The sequence below is a fragment of the Cucurbita maxima genome, unplaced genomic scaffold (genome assembly GCF_002738345.1).
Source record: "Cucurbita maxima cultivar Rimu unplaced genomic scaffold, Cmax_1.0 Cma_Scf00012, whole genome shotgun sequence".
NCBI classification, from domain to species: domain Eukaryota; kingdom Viridiplantae; phylum Streptophyta; class Magnoliopsida; order Cucurbitales; family Cucurbitaceae; genus Cucurbita; species Cucurbita maxima.
Window position 1 is genome coordinate 2,151,783 of NW_019272028.1, and position 24,419 is coordinate 2,176,201.

The 24,419-nt window shown below is 37.1% G+C and overlaps 5 protein-coding genes across 7 annotated transcripts; 2 read left to right on the top strand and 3 right to left on the bottom strand.

Annotated features, from left to right (window-relative positions):
* Positions 1–29: 29 nt before the first annotated feature.
* LOC111487274 (mRNA-decapping enzyme subunit 2-like) lies at positions 30–4,359 on the bottom strand. The gene is made up of 8 exons (XM_023134639.1): positions 4,124–4,359; positions 2,986–3,137; positions 2,673–2,800; positions 2,462–2,557; positions 2,021–2,173; positions 727–830; positions 578–645; positions 30–339 (listed from the first exon to the last, which is right to left on the bottom strand). Exons 1-8 carry the CDS (start codon positions 4,204–4,206, stop codon positions 149–151), a joined length of 975 nt encoding a protein of 324 aa, XP_022990407.1. The 5' UTR covers positions 4,207–4,359; the 3' UTR covers positions 30–148.
* A 636-nt stretch (positions 4,360–4,995) lies between these two features.
* Positions 4,996–7,479, top strand: LOC111487290. Its single transcript, XM_023134662.1, has 3 exons — positions 4,996–5,487; positions 6,132–6,528; positions 6,980–7,479. Exons 1-3 carry the CDS (start codon positions 5,328–5,330, stop codon positions 7,266–7,268), a joined length of 846 nt encoding a protein of 281 aa, XP_022990430.1. The 5' UTR covers positions 4,996–5,327; the 3' UTR covers positions 7,269–7,479.
* Positions 7,480–7,638: 159 nt separating this feature from the next.
* LOC111487204 (phosphomannomutase/phosphoglucomutase) lies at positions 7,639–14,453 on the bottom strand. 2 transcript variants are annotated; one of them, XM_023134512.1, is made up of 18 exons: positions 14,312–14,453; positions 13,021–13,239; positions 12,689–12,749; positions 12,226–12,409; positions 11,861–11,913; positions 11,252–11,340; positions 10,678–10,917; positions 10,521–10,585; positions 10,001–10,061; positions 9,801–9,918; positions 9,612–9,693; positions 9,420–9,492; positions 9,292–9,353; positions 8,845–8,940; positions 8,574–8,728; positions 8,395–8,491; positions 8,040–8,117; positions 7,639–7,958 (listed from the first exon to the last, which is right to left on the bottom strand). In XM_023134512.1, exons 1-18 carry the CDS (start codon positions 14,316–14,318, stop codon positions 7,851–7,853), a joined length of 1,848 nt encoding a protein of 615 aa, XP_022990280.1. In that variant the 5' UTR covers positions 14,319–14,453; the 3' UTR covers positions 7,639–7,850. The 2 variants fall into 2 exon arrangements, with proteins under 2 accessions (XP_022990280.1, XP_022990281.1); XM_023134513.1 differs by lacking the exon at positions 13,021–13,239 and having other exon boundaries at positions 14,312–14,452.
* A 1,290-nt stretch (positions 14,454–15,743) lies between these two features.
* Positions 15,744–18,231, top strand: LOC111487346 (ubiquitin-like protein 5). 2 transcript variants are annotated; one of them, XM_023134737.1, is made up of 2 exons: positions 15,744–16,063; positions 17,915–18,231. In XM_023134737.1, the coding sequence occupies exon 1, from the start codon at positions 15,842–15,844 to the stop codon at positions 16,061–16,063; it is 222 nt and encodes a 73-aa protein (XP_022990505.1). In that variant the 5' UTR covers positions 15,744–15,841; the 3' UTR covers positions 17,915–18,231. The 2 variants fall into 2 exon arrangements, with proteins under 2 accessions (XP_022990505.1, XP_022990507.1); XM_023134739.1 differs by having other exon boundaries at positions 17,924–18,229.
* A 2,731-nt stretch (positions 18,232–20,962) lies between these two features.
* On the bottom strand, positions 20,963–24,207 carry LOC111487195 (auxin response factor 16-like). Its single transcript, XM_023134498.1, has 4 exons — positions 23,776–24,207; positions 22,376–23,614; positions 21,386–22,281; positions 20,963–21,289 (listed from the first exon to the last, which is right to left on the bottom strand). Exons 2-4 carry the CDS (start codon positions 23,465–23,467, stop codon positions 21,211–21,213), a joined length of 2,067 nt encoding a protein of 688 aa, XP_022990266.1. The 5' UTR covers positions 23,468–23,614; positions 23,776–24,207; the 3' UTR covers positions 20,963–21,210.
* Between the last annotated feature and the right edge of the window lie 212 nt (positions 24,208–24,419).

A 24,419-nucleotide genomic window follows, 5' to 3' on the forward strand; every position in this document is an offset into this window, starting at 1 on the left:
TTTTTTTTTTTTTTTTTTTTTTTTTTTTTTTTTTTTTTTTTTTTTTTTTTTTTTGCTATTACTATTAGTTAGTAATTTGTGACATATCTATAGGGTCTAAGCATGTACCAACTACGACAAAAGGTCTTTTAAGACTTAGAGAAGACTTTTAAGAAAAGGCTCTTTCCATGGACTGTATGATTGAGGCAGTATCAAACTTGAAGTTTCTGAAGCTCTTGCCTGGGCCAGTGTCGGGGGTGGAAACATGAACATCCATGTCTGGTTTACTTAATTGGCTCTCTATCACGATTGTACTGCTGCTACCTATCGAGCTGTTCTTAGCCTTCCATACGGTTAATCCTTGAAAAACAAGAACAGACTCCATTAGCAAAACTCAGAAAGGCATATTGGTAGATTGGTCTGGTAAAAACTAGGAAGGAAGTTTATGCAATTAAAAGAATGTAAAGGTTTTGGGTTATGGCTTGGAATTTGGATGCGTATAACTTGTTTTGAGAAAAATAAATTTTTGGAAATCAGAAGCGAACTCGTACTGATAATAAGTGCAAAATCTTATAATCCATAAGTGAAGAAAAGAAACCTCTTATTGACACATCGGGTTTTGAAGCTACAGGGGGCTGATGTGTCGAAATCCATGACCTCAGAGATCTGCAAGAAGATGCTGATCCTTTAGAACATCATTCGTTAACGATGTGGAAGAAATCATTAAGAATATACAGATGTACTCACGCCAAAAAAGGAGCAACCATATAAAGCTTGAGACCGTTCATCCCACGAGATATAACATTATCACCAGCTGGTTCAAGATCACCAAGTCGATGCCATGCAATTTCCTGTTTACAAATAGTTAAGTGCATGCTATCAACTACAAAAGATTCCATTGAAAACATAGCATCAATAAACACACCCACCCCCACCATCACCAAAAGAGAGAGAAGAAAAAGAAGGATATTACAATCATACCGTACTAAAATAGCTTCAATACTATTTAAACACGTTTCCCCCTTTTCCTAAGATACCCAGAAAATTTGCGAAACCCATGTTCACTTCAGTTCAAAATGAAAGCTACCACCGACATGCAAAAAATTTTATAGGCATGGGATGTTTAATTTTTCAGACAGGCATCCAAAAGGAATGGTAAAGCCAAACCTCTAAGTTGAATCCAAGAATATTATATGTTCATCAGTATTACAGCCCATTGAGTTGAACATGTTATGAAACGCAAAAACATGGTAATTTAAAAGTTCAGGATAGCCAGGAGTGTTGTTGCTAAATCTTCTTAAAGCTTTTAACCAAAAGCTATTAAATCTCAAAATTCTTACATGCATGGAGCAAACCTACAGCATATTTTAATACTAAAAAACAAAGACGTGATTCTTGATAGAAGCCAATGCTGCAAAGGATTAGACTAAACTCAAGATTTCATCAACGCATCCTTCTTTCATTAACAAGAACAATACTTTTTCATTTTTAAGAATATTACATCACAAAGCAGGGTGGAGATTAAAATTTACGAATCTTACATTAAGGGAGGTAGAAATGTCTTAACTAGTAAGTCATGCTCAGGTTGGCAACAAGACATTTTAAAGTAATAAACCATGCTACATATTACAAATGCTTGAATTTTCAATCAAATCAAAGGCTGTCAAAAGACCTGATGACAGCCTACACAATCGTGAAAAAAAAAACCAAAGATTCATCAGCACATTCTTTTTCAATAGCATCACGGTTGCATGAGTTTTGATATGGCATAAAATAAATACAGCATTGAGAAAAGAGAGTTTTATCAACTAATGAGAATATTGACATCTTTTTTTTTTTTTTCCGGGAAGAATATTAGTGTTTCAGAACTAGTAACTTCTTCTTTTTTTCATTTTTTCATTTTTGTGATAAGAATCAAAAGAATATTGCTTGGAAGAACATACAAAAGGAGTGATGAGATATCCCCACTTCTGAAGCAATGATATCGATGTAGATCCAAATTAAAATTCTAACATATTTTGAGGCAAGAAAAAACACATACACTGATCTCTTTCTTAGTTTGTGGGGCAAAGATATTATCATCTTTTACACCAGCAATGATGTAAAGCCGCACCCTTTGCGGTCCAAATATAACCTCTATGTATTCAGATTTGTTGATAAGATTTGTAATGTCAAATCCTGTTTCTTCCAGTACCTGCGTTCACATGGGAGATCTTATATTTATAGGAGACACAGCAGGTGATTTAATAACTGCAACAGGAAATTGATGTCTGAAAAAGTTAACGGTAATAGAGAAACTTTTCACCATCGATAAGTAAAATATTAAACCAAGATTCAGTCTTTCTTGGCCAGATCCTATGGAGGGAAATGGAATAGCATCTAACTAGCTAATTCATTAAACTTCAAGTGAGTTTTGCCGTTACTATCCAAGTAGAATTTACATAAGAATGCCAAAAGTAAGGAGAAAGAGAATCAAGATTACTTCTCTAATGGCACAAGCATGGTCTTCCTCATCTTTGCTCTTTTTACCTCGTGGAAAACTCCAACTTGATCCTTTCCACCCCTTCACCAACAAGCACTGTATATTGCCAATAAGAAATAAAAGGGGACAGTGTCAACTTCCTTTACATCATGTGGGAAAAAATAGCTTGAGCAACTTTAAAGTGTGCTGAGCTTCATTAACAAGAGCTCACCCGTTCAGAGGTCTCATCTAATATGATTGCCCCAGTTACAGGAACTCGAACCTTGTATGAAGTGAAGTCTTTAAAGATATCATCAATATGGGCAACATATGGTTTTAAGACATCACAACTTTTAAACACTGATATCTAATAAGGAGAAACAAGGATGTGCAGAATCGCAGACAACGATGGGCACGTGAATCTGGATTAAGAAGAAAAAAAAAATAGTGTGCTACTAACAAGTATTAATCATCATTAGAGAGAGAGAGAGGACTCCCACTATTATTTTCCCATAATCAATTGGTTGCACAGCTATGCAGGATACGTAACGAAGTGAACTCCTTCAGATTTAATGACTTTAAAGACGGATTTCTTTCCACTGAATTGTCTTCATAAAACCAATGTGCATACTCTATGAGGAAAAGAATCCTTTCAAATGACTGTAGATCTTCCTTCGGCACATTCAAAACAAACCGACTGCAAAAAATCAACACAAAACAATGAAATGTTGAAGCAAATAATGGAGGAGGAAAAGAAATTCAGAGAGCATCGTGCTGGTTAGAAATATGGAAACTAATGGAGAATGAATTGAAGATCCATCAAGATCAAATCGCATACAAAGACTATGGATGTAATGGGCCTAGGAAACAACAACATTTGTTGGAGTAACAGCTTATTTACCTAAAAGAAATTCATATGTATTCTGTACTACGAGAAAGATTTCTTACTCGGTCACTTCTGAAAACTTTATTCTAACAGTAAGGTCCACCAAAACACTAAGCCAACAGAGCTCGTTTTATTGCATAACCCTTCGTTGAGCTCATAATGCCTGATTTAAAGTCTATTCCCCATCTTACATGACCTCTTCCCTAACATTAACCATCCTCCAACATTATCACTCATCATTACACACAATCACAATAACTTCACCTTTGTTACATCAAAGAACATAATGTTTCTTGGAGCGTAAAAATATCCAACCGTCAGTTCAGAAATGTGCCAACAAGCTCCTCATAACAAAAATCATGGACTAACCACACTCGCCGTCATAAACGGAAATTACGCAACATCAAGCATTTTAAAGCTAAGTCAGAAGAGAAATCAATAGAGAAAAAAAAAACCAAATGTACATCCATAAAAGAAATCTCCGTGTAGTCGATCAACTCTAAACCGCATTCCTAGTCCAAAATTCAACTCCCTAAGCTTCATCGCCGTTTTCAAGGACAATTTCTTGCGACTAAACGTACTGCTTTTATTTTTCCAATTTCTAGCTATTACGATCGAACGGAAGCTCTCAATCGTTTGGCAGAACAGATACCAGTAGAATGTAATAAGACATCACAAAAAAGTCAGTCAACCTGAAAAGAATGTGATGCTCGCAGCACACTACCGAGTAGTTCAAAAACAAGTACGAATACTAAAACTAGTGAGAGAGTTGAGTTGAGTTGAGTTGAAGAACTGACCTACAAAGATCGTCGAGGAGTTCCTGAGGAGGAAGACCGTTTTTGACCGGAGCAGTGGAGGAGGAGCTGTGAAGAGCGGCCATGGAATTCCGAATTGGAATCGACGAGAGCGAGATGAAGAGATTCAGCTCCTCTTCGTCGATCCTGAATGAAAGAGCGCCAAAACTGGATTGGATTCACCCAACGCCCCACACACAGGAAGAAGTAGATGCGAAACGATAAAGCAAGCCAATGTAGTCAATCGATTAGTGCGTTTCGACCCGGTTTATAGTTTCCCTTCCGAACCGACCCGACCGGACCACACATCCAAATTTGCTCACCAATGAAATCATACGTATGTGAGAAGTCGGTAGGTCTTGAAAAGACTTTTGAGTCCACCAAAAGAGCCTTCGAGCTCACTCAAGTCCCAAGCCCACCAAAATGGCTCATTCAAAAGACTTCAAGCTAATGCGAGCTCAGTCGTAGGACTCGATATGCTAAATTAGTGGATCTTGAACAGACTAACGACCTTATTCGGTGGACTCGAAGTCTTCTCAATTGTATGCTTGAAAAGACCGTGAACTCATTTTGTTGACTAAAAGTCCACTCTAATACTTGCATGTGAAGTAAGTGGCTCCCCGGTTAGGATTTTATTGTTAATCTCTAATATTTTAGTCAAAAATATGTATGTCCATACTTAAATTAGTAATTTATGTAATAATGTAAGCATATATGAAACAAAATATTACTATTATAAAAACTCGAGTAAATATTTTCACAGTTAATATTTTAAAAAAATAAAGTTAAAATTATTTTTATTAATTTAGGGTTATCAAAATTATAAATTTGAAGTGCATCTGAACCACAGATTTGATTCGAAGTCATGAGATTCAAAACTCTTCAATGATGAGAAAGAGTTATCCACATCTTCATTTGACCAAAGAGAGTCGTAGCTTCTTCACATGGATGACTGACTATACCAAGACGTTTCCTACTACAAGCGCCTTCAACTTGGAGTTGGGTGAGCTTCGGTTCTTCTCTTCATCGGGATGAACGATGCTACGGCGACAACCGCCGTTTCTTCCGTCGTTGATCGCACGCGTGGCGGCTCTATCGCCGGCTGATCCTTTGCATCCTTTACCCAACAAATCCAATTCCAAAACAATCTCCAATTGCTGAGGAACAGACCAGACTAGCGAAGGAATTGGATCGGATCGCTCTGGAAATGCGGGCCATTAACTTAGGGCTCACACTCTCTTCAACTTCTTCTTCTTCTTCTTCTTCGTATACTTCCCTCGGACCCTCTTCCACCAGAAGCTTCAATCCAAACACATCTGCTCTTGGTCATGGCGTCTCTCTTCGTTCTTTACACAAATCAGGCCCAGGTGGGTCTCTTCTTTTTATGGGTTTTTCTTTGATTCTTATTCTTTTTGTTTGTTAATTTACCTTCATCTCGCTAATTTCCATTGATCAGATTGGGAATTTGGTTGCTTGGTTGCTGTTGTGAGTTTTATGTGTTTTATTGTGAGGTCCCATATCGGTTGGCGAGAAACACCCTTATATGTATAGGCTGTGGAAATCTTCCTAGAGGGGAATCCTGACAAGGAAAGCCCAAAGAGGACAATGTACTAGGGAGGAGACTATTCAGGTAGATACGAGGCAGTGTGCCAGTAAGGACGCTAAGTCCCGAATGTGGTGGATTTGGTAGGGATCCCACATCGATTGGAGAAAGGAACAAATGTCACGCTGGGCCCTAAAAGAGGGTGGATTATGAGATCCCACATTGATTGGGGAAGAGAACGAAACACTCTTGATAAGAGTGCGGAAACCTTCCCTAGCAGATGTGTTTTTAAAACCTTGAAGGGAAGCCCGAAAGGAAAAACTTAAAGAAAATATTTATCAGCTAGCGTTGAGTTACGGTTTCATGAGTTTGGTCAAATCTTCCTTTATTGTGGGTATTGATGGAATTCCATCATAGAATTCTGTACTTTCAAGCTTAGAAATGCATATTTGGTTGTTTTCCTTGCAGGAGTTTGTAAAGCCAGTCAAGTTTTTGGTCTATTTCCAACTGTATCTCCTGAGATAACAGTTAGAGAAGCAAGAATAGAGGACTGTTGGGAAGTTGCAGAGACTCATTGCAGCTCCTTCTTCCCACAATACTCGTTTCCATTGGATTTTGTGGTGAGGATTGATAGGCTTGTGGCTATGTTATCTGGATTGTCTGTGCCAAATGGTTGCAGGAGGATTTGTTTGGTTGCTGTGATTGGTGGTTCTGAAAATGAAACACTCCTAATTAGACCTGAAGATTTCAAGCTTGGAAGTTTTGATGGTAAAGTTAGTCTCAACAAGGGCTATGTTGCTGGAATATTAACCGTCGACACCGTCGCCGATTTCCTTCCAAGGAAAGGGCCCATGCGGCAAAGAAGGTGAGTGTAGTAGAGTACGGGTATCAAATCTCGACAATCCTTTATGTTTTAATCATTGGACTAGGGAGGAACAAGAACAATACCCTTTAGCTTAAACTCAGCTAGATTCTTCAAGTGAGGCAGGAAAGTTAGATTTTCTCTTGATTTTGAAGCTTTGACTGATGACGATGAAATGAATTTATGTCTTTTTGTAGGTATCTGATCCATATTTATACCATAGCAAACAAACCATTCACATACAATCATTACTAGCTAGTTGTTCATAAACATCAATATCACTACAGCTCATTGATAAATTTCCAGTAAAGAAGGAGCTGACCTGAAGTAATTTTGTCTGAAAATTTGAGCTCCATGCTTATTTATCAGCTCCCAAGATTCTGATCTTTTGAAACGGTTCTGTACATCAATTCAAATGCCATAATCCTTGCTTGTAATGTATCTTTTGTGACAGGACAGGGATCGCATACGTATCAAACGTAGCAGTTCGTGAGAAGTTTCGACGCAAGGGAATAGCAAAAAAGCTAATACTGAAGGCAGAAGCTGAAGCCAGGAACTGGGGCTGCCGAGCGATTGCGTTGCATTGTGATACGAGCAATCGCGGGGCTACAAAGCTATATAGAGGTCAGGGTTTCAAAAGCATAAAAGTACCAGAAGGAGCAAACTGGCCAGAGCCAAAGACCTCTCCAGACATCAAGTACAGCTTCATGATGAAGCTTCTGAAGAACACAACCTCAATTTAGAACTTCAAAGGACATTTCAACCATTATCTGCAGATTAAAATAAGGGTGGGAGGGAATCCTATAGAAACTATCATTCCTGAACAAAGCAGAAAAGGTAGGATGACTTAGAACAGCTTGTATAGATTGAAGAAAGTTTGTATGATTAATTACATTATGTGGAATTCTTCTATGAACTTCTGATTCAAAATAAGCTGAGAATTTTCTCTAATAATCTAAAAGCATTGTGTTGATATCTTCACACACAACAATTCTTCATTGACGCTTTAAAAATGAAATTCTAACAAATGGTCTAACCCAATTTTTAGAGTCACATTAAATAAATTGAATATATATATGAACTATATAAATATTACTTGAAGTGTAGCACACAAACAGAAACTGAGAATATGGCACTAGGATGGCAGGAAAAGGAATGGTTATCACCAACTGGTATATCATTTAGAGAGTTTTGGGAGAAAAATCTCTGGCTCATGCCTGGAAACTAAAAAACATTGAAACCTATTGAGAAGCAAATGCAATTTTTGGGAATATTTGAAACGTCGAATTTGAAAATTATAGAGCTCGTGTTCCTCAGGAACTTATTCATACTTGAACAAATTTGTCTAGTGCAGATGTATCCAACGCAGGGAATTCCTTTACAGCAGCAAGGACTGTGAGGCCGAGTTTTATGGCATCGTCATGGCTTGGTGCCTAGAACACACATTCACAATTTACTAGCTGCAAAAAAAGCATACCAGAATGGTGACAGCAACTTAGATATGGATGGTTTACCTCGATGTTAAGAGGAAGAACCGGATCGTGCAGTGAGAGCCTCAGAAGGAACCACCCGCCAAATCCAGAAACCCGAACCTGTTTTTGAGTGGAAAAGATTTGTTAAACCTTGCAAAAATCATTTTACATCCATGAGTATTAACTCTTGATACTCTCACATTATTTCTCATTTCCAGTTAGTGAGAAACAAAAGTGTTCGACAAAAGTTCCTGTTTTTTTGTTTTCATTTTTCGGAGTGTAGAAATTTCGGAAACACCAATTTACCATATGGGAAATCAAGGACTGAAACCGTGGAAACATCATTGATGAAGCATAATTTAAATTGGTTTTATCCAGGAGACAAGTCTAAACTTACCCCTTCATAGTTAACAGGAGCTTTCAGAAGCTTGGGATCAGAAGCAACGAGATTCTCAACATGCTTCAGCACTGCTTCTCCATAATCACGGAAGGGTCTGGAAGCATTAATTTATCAGCAACTTTGTGCATAAGCATCAAGAGAAGAATGTCTCATAAAACAAAATCACATAGGCATACCCTCCTTGAAGGTCTGGATGGTTTTGATTTATTTTTAATCGCAACTCGACAGCAACAGCAGGCTCTTGTAAACCGTCCACCAGATCTGTCAAAACTTGGCTTCCACCACCCAATCCTGAGGCTCTTGCTGATGCAAGTTTGTTCAAAATTTTGACCTGAGATTCATCCTTGTATTGTTAAATGAAACAATGAAGCTAAAGAGACAAATTAGATTAGTACATGTAAGACAATTAATATAGAAGAAATTTGTGGGGTGCTGTCGAATACCCACCATGAGATATGCGCCATCGTCAAGCCAATGGTTCTCCTTGAGAGCTCCATGACCACTGGTTTCAATAGCCAAATGCGACTCCTCGCCAACAGAATTCTACATCATCAGTATTTTATTATTTCATTACAAAGGTTACACCGGGCAGGATAAGAGTTGAATATATCAGATAGTCAGGCCAGGCCCAAAAAAGACAATTGACAACAACTGATACTCTTCAGTAAAAGGAGTAAACGTAAGCCCATAAATCGATACATACGCATACCATAGAAGAAAATGTGTTCCTAATGTGTTCATGTCCTACTTTTCTAGACAACGGCATGTTGTTGTGTCGTGTCATGTCTGTGTCATGCTTTTTAGAAATCATTCTTTATTTCTGGAAATTTCCTTGAGAACCTCATTGATCACACCAATCATGGCATTAGAATAGAGTAGAACAGTCAGTCTTACCAAACGAATAGCTTCATCAATTACATTTTTGTAGCCTCTTTTGAACCTGTGATGCTTTCCCCCTGAAGAAACGTTGAGTTAGAGACAAATCTATAACAAAGTTCAAAAAGCTCTGGAATCCTACATACCAAGTTTCTTCTCTATAAACAACGTTAGACCATCAGAAGTCACACTATCTGTAACAATAGTTGTTCCAGGATGCTGGGAAGGAGGAAAACAGAACATAAATAAACAGCTAAACGAAATTAAATCAGAAGTGTATTGTGACCGCTTTTACAAATTAAAGACAACAGCCCTTCAGAGAGCTGATACACAAATACCTCCTCAAGAACAATAGAAGACATCAAGGCAATTAGGCGATTCCGGTTGAACTCACGTCCATTAGAATCCACAGCAGCAGATCTGAACAAAAGGATGATTTAAAACAATTAGGGCATAGCATAAAAACTTTTCAAACATTACCTGTAAGCATTAATAGCAACCACGATCGATACAACATTGATCATTACCTATCCACATCAGTGTCAAAGATGATCCCTAAATCGGCTTTGTTCTGAAGGACAGCCTCTGTTATAGCTTTCATTGCAGTCTTGTCCTCAGGATTTGGGATATGGTTTGGAAATAAACCTGGCACAAAAAAAAATTTCTTTTTTAATTTTCGCAAACAATTTTGAAAGCTGGACCTAACTTCTGCCAAACCAAATATTACCATCTGGCTCCAAGAACTGACTACCAGAAGTGATTGCGCCCAGTGGTTCGAGCACCTTCGCCTGATGAGAGATTGGAATTAAGGATTTGTCAGAGTCTAATTTTCTTGATCAAGTATCTGTTCAATTTCTAACGATATAATTAGGCCAAGTAACTATACTATGGTTGTAAGAGCTTTTACAATGATCACAACAATAACTTATTGTTCTTGTTCTTCATTGTTTCATGATCACCAAGGATTGAAGGAAATTTTAAATATAAATACGAAACAAAGAAAACATAGAGAACCTTCATTAGAATCAACCAACAAAAACAGAACTATAGAAGAACATTTATTATTGTTTACATTCAATTCTATATGGAATTAAAAATGAAAAATAAACAAGATTGTGAAAAGGCAAAAGCAGAAAAAGTTACCACAAGCCCAAAAATGAAGGAATAAAATTAATCTAAACGTTTCATACTACTGGTAGAAATAAAGGATTGATTAAAAATCAGGTGTCTCGAGGGCAGGTACTTACAGCAAAAAATCCTCCTGCACCGTTTCCAGCATCAACAACAATATGGAATCCTTCCAGGGGCTTTTCTGAAGTTCAAGAAATAGACATGACCAAGTCAACCAATTAACTTTAATTTCCATATCCATTTCAGCACAATGAAAAGTTTAGATGATTGTACCTTTATTTCCTGCAGCTTTACGGACTGCCTTCACCAAATCAGATGCATAGACACTCATGTAATCGACCTTCTCTATTGTTGCAGAACCTTTCCCCCTTGAATTTTTCAAATCATCTCTATTATTCAGGTTTTTATAGAATTCTGCAGCACGCCCCAGAATGTCTTTAATGTCAGCTTTGCCAAGCCCACCAGCATTTGTAAAAAATTTGAACCCGTTCCTATTGAATGGCAAATGACTTGCTGCAAAATAACAATATTTGTGATTTGTTAGCACGTTTCGCATGGATGGAAGAAAAAAAAAAAAAAAAAAGATAAATACAGCATGAAAATTTTAGTCTTTACTTTTTTTTTGCAATTATGTGGTTCCGTTCAATGCTTTAAAAGGGCAATTAGAGTTCCCCTAGGCCTCTGATTTCATTTCACATCTCTAATAGAAATCTAATGTGGGCATTATATTAAAATTTGTAGTTGTCACACAGCAGTATCGATTGCAGCCACTCAGCTTTCTGAAAATCCACCATAAATTTTCTCCAAAACCCAATAATCAGAGATTTTTTAATGTGTAGTAGTTTACCTGTTATCATAATGGATCCATCAGCAGGACAAAAAATTGCTTCATCTTCAGTAAGAGTGCTGTTAAACATAGCTGGTGTAGAAGCTAATCTACAAAAGAAGAGCAAATACCAAATATAAGTCTCCCACAAATCGGATCACCAGCATCACAGTTACAAAGGAGAAAAAATATTAGTCCTTGTACTCATCTAGTCCTTAGATAATGTCAGTAGACTCGAAAATATAAAGAAGCTGGATCCGATTATCCAAAATAGTAGAGGCATGATAATTACATTTTTTAAGATTTGCATGCGACTGCTTGTGTGTATTTTTGGTTTCCTTTATTGATTTTTATCTTATTATTATTATTATTTTGTTTTTCAGCACTGTCCGGTTGATTGGACCCTTGTTGTGTAGCCACTATTGATTTTTGTTCTATGGTTTCTCATCAGAGAGAGAAGGGTGGCTATGAAACAAAAATTTCAATCTTCAGAATTACGTGTCAAAAATTTAAACAAGATGCATACAGGTAATAAAATCAATATATTTTATCATCTTATACTTTTTCTCATAAGAATTATCATTTTATCTTCAAAAGCAACAGCAATATTGGCATGAGAATACAACTCACCCGTATTGAATAACATCCAGCCCTGCACCAGCTATACCTTGAGAAATTGCATCCTGAAAGTTAATTGGGATGTCAGAAATGTAAAAATAATAATAACAAATAGAAAAAAAAAATCAGGGCGGATGGGATCTGTCAATGTCTGGATATTTCAGTCAACTGAACATCAAATTGTAGTTTACATATTTAAGCAATACTCATAAAGCATGAGAAATATCAAGGAGCTGATTTGAAACAAAAAAACAAGAACGATTGAAGTATTGGTACATTGAAACCACACAAATTTTTAATTGTCCAAATGTTAGCTGAGTACATTAATAATTCAATGTAGAATTATTAAATCCAAACATCAAGTGGAGGAGAAATACCTGTAACTTTTCAGCTGAAATTCGTGAGTCGTGTCCAATAGAAACTCTAAAGCGTCGTGAACCATCAGCTTTTTTCTTTTCTAATAACCAAGCAGCAAAGCCAGCTCCTATTGCTTCTGCAACTGGTTCAGTAAGATTCACAGGCTCTCCCTCGACACCAGCAACAGCAACGCCTCGAATATCACTGCAAGTTAAGGCAACATTCTGAAATTCAGTAGCCAATACAAACCAGCTACAAAATCTTGGGAAGGAGACTAATATTTGATAAATTCTCCAAATAAAGTGGAACATAAATTGGGCATTCAGTGCTATTAAGTCCTCCTACCACTCCATGATGCATCAAAACTTCACATGTTTGACTTATTGGAAAGATGATATCTAATTATTTTATAAAATATAGGAACTGTGGAAGTAGATGTAGATGGCTACATAGAATAAGCAAACGGAGGCAATTTTTAAGTACCTTCCATTTTGAAGTTTCTGGAAATCAATATTATCAAGAGAAGAGATTGTAGATGGAGCAGCTGCAACAAGATCAGGGAAACAAGTATGGTTCAGATGGCAATGCTATAAAATTTGAGTAATCGAAAAGCATAAACAAAAAATATGAAGTGGCATCATAAAGAACCAAAGTCAAACAAAAAATAATAATTGAATGAAAAACAGCCAACCAGAAAATGCAAGCAAACGTGATGCATGAGAGGAATCAAGGAAAAACAAATGTATCCTAGAGGATGCCTAACATGGTGGTTTGACGCTTGATGTCAACCTGGATAGTGAGAGTCTAGAACAGACCATTGCAGTGAACGGGTCCTCGATTAATAAAATTTATCTGGTGAGTGGAAAAGGTGCGCAGCTGCATGGATGAGGTGCCAGTCCATGCAACCTTCCCTCCATCAAAGGGAAGCAAGTTAAAACGGGAAAAACAGTCCCTTCGATATTGGTTGCTGAACTTCCTAGACTGGTGGTAGCACTGTGATACATTAATATTTTGGAAAACCTTCCCTGAAATTGCTGCATAGAAATTTACAATTCGTAGACTCAGTATTCATAGAATATTAATCCATAATGTTAACAGTCACATTATTCCTAAAGTGGAAGCTTCAGGCCATTGAGCATTTTATTTAGGCTACAAACACAGGGGAAACTTAATCTTACTATGGTTGGCATCTTCCCTGACAGGTTTTGAACAGCCTTCGGGCTTCCTTGCTAACACATACAATAATTTTATAACAACTAGTTACACGCCTACCCTCCGTTTTTGTTGCGTTAACTAAAAAGGAACGAGCCATGAGTATGGTCTAAAATCATTCAAAACTCGCTGACTAGAGATTGAAGCTTAACATCTCCATACTGTACAAATATGATCTGGGAATGGAGTGAAACTGTGAGGGTACTTTTGCTGAAATTTTACTAGTTTTTGCTACATTCAATTCCTCATTTCATACGGAAGAAACTCGACATGGATTGATTTGAGAAATCTGAAGCGATGCAGAATCAAGAGCAGCTATTTGAGCATAACTATAAGCAAAAACTTTGATGGATCATGACACTTAAAGCCTGTCATATACATTTAAGAGCATCTCTATCCGAAAAGGATTGTCAAAACGCTAATCTATCCCCCAAATCTATGTGAACTATAAAGCCTAAGCTGCCAACATGAGCATCATTCAGGGGTTAAAGAATCTATTCCTTCCCTTGAGATCAAAAATTCAAATTCTCACCTCCACATCTATTATGCTAAAAAAAACTATAAAGCTCATAGCTCACTTCTATTTTAAACTCCTGCCCTATTCCAAAATCCAATCACGGACGATTTTCTGGCGAAGAAAAATTGACGAACAAACAAGAAATGAAATCAAAAGCTTAATAATACTCTTCACTTTGCACATCGATATAATTGTTTTCAACGAAAACGTCACAGAACGACTGATTTATCCCAGACTCGATTACCATCGATTGCATAGTGTTTTTCAGAATTGAAACCGAATCAGAAAGAAACAAATGTGGGGCGAAATTATACGATTATACTAAATTCCAGATTGTCCAACAAAAAGTAGCGTTAGAATATGAAAACGAATTGTACCTGCCATTGAGAGAGCAGAGATTTGTTTCTCCTCGAAGAAAAATTGAGCTAGAGAAGCTACTCAGCAGTGCGGAGTTAGCAAGGATTCCCAACTTCCTTCCGCCGTCCTGTTCTCTGGTGGCTTTAAATTAATAAATACTTGGCTTTGTAGAAATGGCCTGATTTTTTATTCTGTAGTATCGTTGGAGATTTTTTTGTAGCTCACTATTTTTAGTTAACCAACAAAATGATTCAAATCAATTCAGCTATGTTCATTAATCTCAATTAAGAGACGATAATGAATAATTTATCCAATTATATTTATATTTAAATTATTTATTAATAAGCTCTCAATTTTTTTTAGTGTTTACATTTAGTCTGTCGAGTTAGATGAACACGACTCTCCACAATGGCGTATGATATTGTCTACTCTGAACATAAGCTCTCGTGACTTTATTTTGGGATCCAAAATGTTGATCATTCTCTAAATTAGCAGAAGTGAGACTTTTATCCAACACCTCCCCTCAAATAAAGTACGCCTCCCCTTAATCAAGGCTCGACTCCTATTCTTTTGGAGTTTTAGTCATTTTTTTACTACTCCTTCGAGGCTCACACTACTTTGTTTGGCATTTGAGGATTGTCTCCCCGGACTTCTTTTCTTTTAGAGTCTTAGTCATTTTTTATTATGCTTTTGAGGCTCACAATACTAAGTTTAGAGCATGGTTCTGATACCAAGTTAGATGAACACGACTCTCCACAATGGTATGATAATGTCCCCTCCGAGTATAAACTCTCGTAGCTTTGCTTTGGGCTTCTTCAAAAAGTCTCGTACCAGTGGAGATAATATTATTTGATTATAAAATTCATGATTATTTCCTAAATTAGCCGATGTGGGACTTTCATCCAACATGTCGGACACAAATGCCACATGAAGATGATCGAAAAGTTTCTAAATCTTTGAGAAGGTCATATTTGATGGTCGATGTGACGATAGCCTTTGCTTCAACAACTGCCTCCCCAACTATTGCAAACACTGAGCAATAATGGTAAGAGGTGTAAAAACAATGTTGTTGCGCGGGAATGAGATTCATCAAGCTGGGGCAAACAAAGTCGGCTAGCCCCTCACAGGGACTCATGCAATTACGTGACACGTGACATATGCAGCAACCGAGACCTCATGATTATATATATATATATATATATATTTTACAAATAAAATAAAATGAAATAATAGTAACGTGGAAATTATATGTAAAAAACTTTTATCAAAAATGAAAAAAAAAAGAATATTCGATCTCATGATTATATATTTATTCGGTCTCATGCCGTTTAATTAAATGGGTATGAAAGTGAGACGACGTCGTATGGATCCTATTCAATTGGACGACCGAGTCAACGTCATTGACCCCGGTTTTCCATGGCGGTAGAAATATATTATAATATATGAACGCGTACCAAAATTCTCTCTTTACTTTAGAATTCTGCTCTGTTGAACTCTGAGACGACCTAGGGTTTTACTTTCTTGGGGGAAAGAAGAGGAAGAAGAAGAAGATGATCGAGGTGGTGCTGAACGATCGGCTGGGGAAGAAGGTGAGAGTGAAATGCAACGAGGACGACACCATCGGCGACTTGAAGAAGCTTGTGGCTGCTCAGACTGGGACTAGAGCCGAGAAGATTCGGATTCAGAAATGGTACAATATCTACAAGGATCATATTACTCTGAGGGATTACGAAGTCCACGATGGCATGGGCCTTGAACTCTACTACAATTAAGTAATTTTCTGATCGCTCTGGATATTTTATTTTTGTATGGAATGAAGTTTATTTCTTTTTATCATGTTGGATTTTTCCTGGAACTTTGTGTTGAAGGTTATGATTTTTGAGATTTTGATGTTCGAGTCCTACTCCGTTATGAAATTAATGATTCCATCCATGAATTTTGAACTGGATAAAGAGAGAAAGTGTGGTAATTTTATAATCTTGTTTAATAGTCTTTTAGGGCGACGTTTTGTTGCGGTTATTCAACTCTGGTTGTTTAGAGTAGAGATATAAAAATAATCGAGAACCTGGGCAATTTTTTGTTATAATCTGTCTTGCACTAGAGATTTTAATATCTTCATCATGTAAATTTTCCTCGTACTTCCAATTCCTGTTACTGTAAAATGCCAATTGAAGTTTGATGATGACAGAGTCTAATGGAGAAAGAACACTTTTACTGTGAAAGTACATATAGTTAACAATTTTCTTTTTTATGGGGAAGTCTTAATTTATGATTGATTGGGCATGCTCTAGCTGTTGCAGATTAGATATCAAAGGAATTGGTAAAAACAAAGGTGTTAGAATCTAGATGAATCTTGTGTTGTTGTAGCAATGTGCTCATTTCTCTATCTATGTATCCACTAGGTCTTTATTTGGAGAATGGTTCATCCTAGGTGACATAGGAAGTCCTTTGTAGAGTTCCCAAAGTCGAGACGGCTAAGTGGAAAGCTTTTGAAAAAATAAAATTTTGACTTCGTCCACCTAGGAGACTGCTGCTGAATTAAGTTGCAAAGTCTCCTGCTCTTGTTCAACTAGTTCTTTCATAACAATTTTAAGTCTTTTGAAGATGAAATCATGGATTGACCATGGTGTCTTATATCTAACCATGTTGGATCAAATAATGAGTCATTGATCATCCATGATCGATAATCTAATGGATCTTGCAAAACTGTTTTTATCTGATAAAGGTTATTGGTGGGAAGGGTTTCTTTATATCCTTGTACCGTACCAATGAAATTCGTTTACGTCCTTATCTTTTTGTATGGTGGAGTTATCAGTAAGCTTGCTCCTTGCGTGCTTTAATCAACAGTTTGCTCAAAACATCCACCGTCCAGGCCAAAAGGTTTGCCATTTAATACCATTGAAAAATGCGTCTGTACTGGTACAACTATGTTCCACTAAAGCCATTTTTCTTGAAACCACATCAAGGAAATGCCAGAAAGTAGGAAAAATTTTCTGCCATATGAACCAGATTAAGATCATCTGTGAGCCACACACCAACAATGTGGAGGGGATATTTTTCTGGCAACTATTTTGTGCCAAATAGAGACAAGTGGGTGGGGAAAGTTCTTCTAAATGCCTCAAACGCTGATTTACAGTTAGAATTTGCTATTCCTTACTTTCTCTCCCTCTCTCCCTGATTTGGAGATAACTTCAGCCCTCCAAATGGCTAAACTTGTGAGGATTTGCAACAAATAGAGAAATCTTAGTCAAAATTCCATTTTTAAATCTCTTCCAAAAAAGAATCAAAGCACTCTAAACTATTGGGACACTAGGACTGGTCGATTGCAAGTCTACTTAGAAAGAAAACTTCTTAAAGAGGTGAAGTTTTTCTTTTGGACTCTTCATTTAAGGGAGCCTTACTGGACGAATGTGTTCTGTTCTAGTGAAGAACACAACTATATATGGTTGGTATCATCGTTTTTTGGCCTGGTCTGTGTTCAAATATTGCTCTAAACTCCTTTCATTAGCATTATAATGATATTTTATGGTATGTATCTTAGCTTAAAATACTACGCATGGTTGCTTTCCACTTTGAAAAAGTTGCCTTGTACATGGCCCCTGATTTTGCCTGTTTTTGTTCAGTTAATGCAGGGCATGGAAAGCCATACGGTGGGCTTTGCTTTCACTCTCTCGTTAGCCAGCTCAATGATGTGGTTCGGTGTTCCCTGTTTAATCTGTATTATAATAAGCATATATTATTATGACTGTTTCAGAATCAAACTCGCAGGTTGGGACTTCATGTAATGCAATCAAACTGCTTATTCGGTGATATTATATGTGCGGTAACTTCTATTATATTTATGCTCTAAGGCCTCGTTTGGTTTTGTGTTTTCATTTTGAAAAAACTATATACACGACAATGGAACAATATGGTCCTAGAGATGAACTGTCATTCTCGATCCTATGATTTTTTCTATTACTTTCCTTGTTGCCTCATTTATTTGAATAATTAGGATGGAGGCCACAGAATCATTTTGAAGATTCGAATTCTTTGTCTGCAAATGAATAATTTTAATCTATTCTTTAAGTTCTTAATTAAAGAAAAAATTATGTGTGTGTTATACTGGATTGCTCAAGACGTGAGAAACAAAACAAGATCATTTCGTTCAAAAGTATTACTGCCAGGAAAGAGCAAGCTGGGTCTATGAGAACTAGGCTTGATTTTTAATTAGTTGGGAGGTTCATAGTCATTACCAGAGTCAACGTCATGGAACATTTTTTTTAATCATTATGTATTGTTTTATTATGACAATAACATTCATTAGGTGATTCTTCATTGGTTTCTTCTGCAATTCAATATGAACACCATGAGCCTTTTCTTGCTGTTTTATTGAGAATTGGAAGAATCGAATAATTACCCTACATGTTGCCCATTTAAATTGGAGAATAATATGTCGGTGATTTTTATACAATAGGTCTCGAGTAACTCGTTCATTGATGAATTTAGGTGAAAAAGGAGTCAAAATCTTAATTAGTTAGGTTTTGGGCTTCTGAATCTAGTTAGATATATGTAGATAATGTGATGAGTGAGTTTTAAGTAATAGTTTTAGTTTTTAATGTCATTTGCAATCTTTGTATTGTTTGTAGCATTAATAGAATGTTGATAATGGTTAATTTTATTTGATAGGATAACATTCTTTCGTCAATCGGCTAGGTTGTTTTTCTTCTCTCATAACTCTTTTTTAATTACTTGCGAAAATTTGTCAAAGACACTTTAATTGATTAAAGTTCTGTATTTACATTGACATCGTATCAACAAGATTGACTTGACTCGAGTTGCTTATCATAAGTCACTTAAGCAAATTATAATGTCGAGTTCTTTAATATTAGTCATATCAATAATGTCACGTCATCATTCAACATGTTCATTTAACATTCCTTAATTCTAATTTCTTTGTTATCGTTTAATCTTTAAAGATTATATAGTAATCACTCTCCCTCTTCCATCTCTATCCTTCTTACTTTGCATATTTACGATCTTAAATTGAATTATTTGTGTTTAAAAAAAACACCTTGTAAACGGTATAACTAAAATAATAATAGTCTGCTTAGAAATATCATATCAAAAGGGATCCAAGTATTTTTTTTTTTAAAAAAAAAAGAAAATAGTGCATCAAGTGTATGCTAGAAATAAAATTAAGGTTTCAATTAAAAAATCCTAATTGACATTTGTTATTTGAATATGATGTTTTGGTGTAAAGACTAAACCCTAATGTTTTTTCTTCTCCGAATATCATATTGTTAAACAATATCCCTCTTGGATTATTAAACATTATATACTTTTTCACGAATGTCTCATGGTATAGTTTATTAGGCCATCACATTCAAAGTTTCTTTAAAAATAAAGGGTTTTCAGCCCAACAAGGAATCGAATCATATGAGCAATTGTTTACGAGGATAATTGAGCTGACCTATAAACACTCGGGAATATTTTAAGATAGGTTAAATCAATAATTTATATCTAAAATTTTCAGATTTGTATCAAATAGATCACTAAAGTATTCACGAGCTACTAAACACAAAATTAAAATATTGATGTCATATTATACCCAATTAAAATTTATTTCTAACATATTTGTTAATTTAAGTAAGAAATTATAATTTAACTCTGAAATCGTTCCAACTCTGTATTCGTTTGGAGTTAATTAAACCTGTAGTTTAACTCTATAAAGCGTTTAAATTTCGTATTTCTTAGGGTTAAACTAGTAATTTAACTCTAAAAGCGCTAAAAACTTTCTCGAGGGGAAAATGCAAAAGAGAAAAAAAAAATGATGTTTAGAAAGTTGACTTTGAAGTACAGCTGCTGTCCCCATGGAGGATTCTTGGATCTGGGTTTTGTTAAACAATAAAAAAACAGTAGAAAATTCATGTGAGTGAGAGAGTCCATAAAGGCAGCCTTAGGGTTTGGGTTTGCCTTTTCTTGGAAGACACCTCTTGTTTGGTTGGTTGGTTTGGTTGGTTTGACTTTGGAGAGATGGTGGTGTGAGCTTAGCTCATGTGAACATCCCACCGACAAACAACGTTGGTTTCTGTGTTTTCTTTTCATGGATTCAAAGCACGCCACACCATTTCCTTCTGTTTGTGTTCTTCTGTTCACTTGTTGTAAGCGCACAATTTCATAAATATTATTCCCCAACAACCTCCTAATTTTAAAACGCGTCAATTAGTAGGTAGAAGGGTATCTCATAATTCACTTTCTTTGGAGTCCAGCATCTTCGTTGTCTCCAACCAAAGTCGGATCTCACAGTCCACCTCCCTTGGACCCAGCCAAGCGTCCTCACTGGTACACACTGCCTAATGTCGTACACACTGCCTAATGTCTAACAGGGGGTCAACGTCTTCACTGGCACACTGCCCGATGTCTGGCTCTAATACTATTTATAACAGTTCAAGCCACTTTGACCGGTTATGTATCACCGTTAGCCTCACGATTTTTAAAATGCGTCTATTAGAGAGAGGTTTTCACAACCTTATAAAGAATATTTCGTTCTCTCCAACCAACGTATATCTCAACAAATCCTTACTCTACAACATTTCATGATTAAAAAGCCTTCTTTGTTATGTTTTGCTTGAATTTGGTATCAGCTACCTCCTCTTCATGGTAATATTGAGCAAAATATGAACAATAAGTATGGGGAGCACCAAAAAGGAGAATCATTACTAGAAAATATGGAGTTTTCAACAATAAAAAAAACAAGCCCAGTTCTTATCTGGGTTAAAACAAAGGAGCAGAGCAGCAGCTGAGCTGCATATCAAGCTGCAACTGATCAAAATTTGGGCTTTCCCATAGGCAACGAATGAAAAGAAAAAAAGAAACAACAAACAGAACATATGGTTCAACTGTACAATGTAGGAAAGAAGCTCCCTTTCCCGACATTCTAATATTGTCGCTTCTTCGAGAATCTGCTTCGAGAATTTGCGAGTATGGTTAGTCTTCGTGCTGTCCTCATAAACTTGCTGTGAAAACGAGAAGAAATCAAACGTCGTTAAGAACTTGGAATCTAACAGTGTCTTTTAGACCACATAATCAGATGAATGATAATGAAGATTTACCTGAAAGGCTCATCTCCAGCTTGCTTTGTAGCACCAAGAGCATCCTGATAAAGAACAGAATTCAGCATCTCTGACCGTCCTACGCTAAACATGTTGCCGAGCTTTCTATACAATTCTTCGTACGATCCAAGGACCGACAGGTCGAGTGTGTGACTGACATTCTCCAACTCCATAAACACCTCGCAATGACCAATGTCCAAGCTTAGACCAGTTTTGTTCGGACCGTTGTATGACGTAGACCCTCCATCTGATGAATTGTCCAGTGAACCGTTCTGCTGTGATGACAAGCCAGAACCATCAGAAAGATTCGACGCTTTCTCTAGATTTGCATCGGATACGTTCGTCGTATCTCCAGAGGAGCTGTTGGAACTCTGTTGATTAGGAAGAATGAGTTGGCCAAACAATATGATATGATCTGGTTTTGTTTCTTTGCTTTCTTTTGTGCTTTGGATATGATTTCCCACTGTTAGCCAATGAGAATGATTATCAGGGCTTTTCGTGCCTCCGACGCTATCCTCGCCACGGACGACAGGGATTGGAGTGGCACCTTCAAGGTGCTTAAGACCGGCGGGAAACTGTCCCAAAGGCGGTATGCTGATTTGGAGGTTGGATGAAGAGAGTCCAAATTGAGTATGCCTGGCTCCCTGTATGCCTGCAGGAATGTTGCTCGCCGTAATGCTTTGAAACGGGTTGGTTGCTTCGAAGAAATTAGTCGAAAACGATGGCATCGGAAGGTGACCAAATACAGCAGTTTCGGCCGGAAGCGGATAACGTGGCTTCTTTCTTGGTGGCAAGAAGGGGGAGACATGGATTGCTGGCATGTTTACTACCACTTCAACCAACCAGGGGTTAACACTCTTCACATTTTGTAGTAAATCTGGTTCATCCCATGACACCTACAAGAACAATGAGACATCACAAAAATTAGCAGCAAGAACATCAAATGAAGTGAAGTGAAGTGATTTTCCGAGGCTTACGAAATAAACTAACCTGCAGCATTCGCCATGGAGAATCAGGCCACCGAACAGGATCGGCAACCTGGATCGAAGATATCGTTCCCATAAACCAGCTTATCCGAGACGAATCCTCGGTTTCAAAAGGCATCTTAAATCTCATAGCAGAATACCAATGAATTTGCATAGCAGATCTTACAGTAGAGGCCCTAACAACAAATTCTGGAGTGCCAGCACATGGGTAGTACACAATCTCGAAGCGCTTTCCACTGGCAGCAAGCGTTGCAGCTTCGATGACGGATTCGACCTTCACTCTTCCATTAAGGTTCCCGTTTGAGTGTCGTCTTGCCATTCTACCTTCATTTTCCCTCATGAAATCAGAATACCCCATAAGTGAAGAGCCTGAATTTGCAGGGTTCCACCCAGGTGAGTAATCAATTCCACAACCAATTCCCCTCTTGGCTCGCCTAACTCCGACACAAAGATCACCCGTTTCAGCTCGGAGGAAAACAATCGAGTCCCCTGCAACAAGCTTCTTCTGATTCACAAAATTACTCCACCCTGTCGTCAAAAGATGGCGACGGGGAGTCCCTCTGTATATATGCCTAAACTTCCAAATCTCGCCATGAACATCCTTGGCAAGAATGGTCTGAACAGGAGGTTCTGCCGAGTAATCCAACGGAGGAAAGATCGTCTCGGCACAATAGCGAGGAACAGAGAATCCTCCGCCGTTGTTTGCATCAGATTGCGTCAATGTCTTGGCAAAGGAAGACGGTTTCTCCTGATTCCTAATATCATCATGTCCAAGAAGTTCGTCGTCGTCATCCAAATTGAATTCATTGTTCCTCAATGGAAGCAAACTTATCTTAGCAAAAATCTCATCCGTTTCAAGATCTGCCATATATTTAGTAGCAGACACCCTACAAGGAATGAGTGAAGGAATCCGAGCGTTCCCAAAATCGACATTCCCCTGAGCATGCTCGGCATGGCCCTGGGGAAAGTAGACTACCTTAGAGTTAACAGAAGGCATTTGAACCATCCCACCAGCACAAGCATGCCATAGCTGAGAATCTAAACACTTCTCAACGTTCCTCATTGGTTCTATCACTGAATCCATTCCTTTATTCATAATCAAAACCAAAAATCCTTATTGATTCTCAATCAAAATCCTCGCAGATAAATGAATTGAACAAACCAGATGAACAACAATCAATCACCCTCTGATGAACATCACACAAATTGGGGAAAACAAAAAACCTTAAAACAACAAAAACTCCTGCAAACAAACAGAAAAGAACACTCAAAAGCTGAATAGATATCAGAAATCAGCCACAGAAGCAAACATTTATTCATCTAAATGAGTCAAATAAGAAACAGATATCCACGAACAGGAAAACAAAACAATATATTACAAACCAATACATAAATTCCTCGTACCTTTTATCCTGAATCCAAAGTTGACCGTCGAAATTGACAATCGCAGCCGATGAAACTTCAGTGAACTACCAAACTCAAATTCGCTTCGCTGTTATGAACACAGAACTGAGATTCCGAACAAACCTCACTCCGATTCTTCAACAATTAATCAAATCCTTCCCGTAAATCACAAATTGGGGACGGAAAAGAAAGAACAATTCAGTAATTCTTACAATCTTGGTGCAAAATCCACAAACAATACGACAAAAGAATTTGCCCCAATCTTCCACAAACCAACCGAGAAATGGAAATTCTGGCAGTAAGAAAAAGATCAAACGTGTGAAATCTGAAGAACAAACAACAGAAATTCGTGGCGAGAGAGAGAGAGAGAGAGAGTTTGTAATAGAGTTGCTTCCTCCTTCACTAACACACGCCTGAAACTCTTCCTCCTTCGCCGACCTCACTTTAATTGCCAGTGACGAAGTGAGAGATTAATTTATAATCTCTCCTGTCATTTTTTTCCCTTTTTTTCTTTTTCTTTTTCTTTTTTTTAGTTCATTTAATTTATTTAATCCAACACCACTTTTTTTTTAAAAAATTTAAATAATTTTTTAAATCAATATTCGTTCCTTAATTCTTAAAAAAAAAAAAAAAAAAAAAAAAAA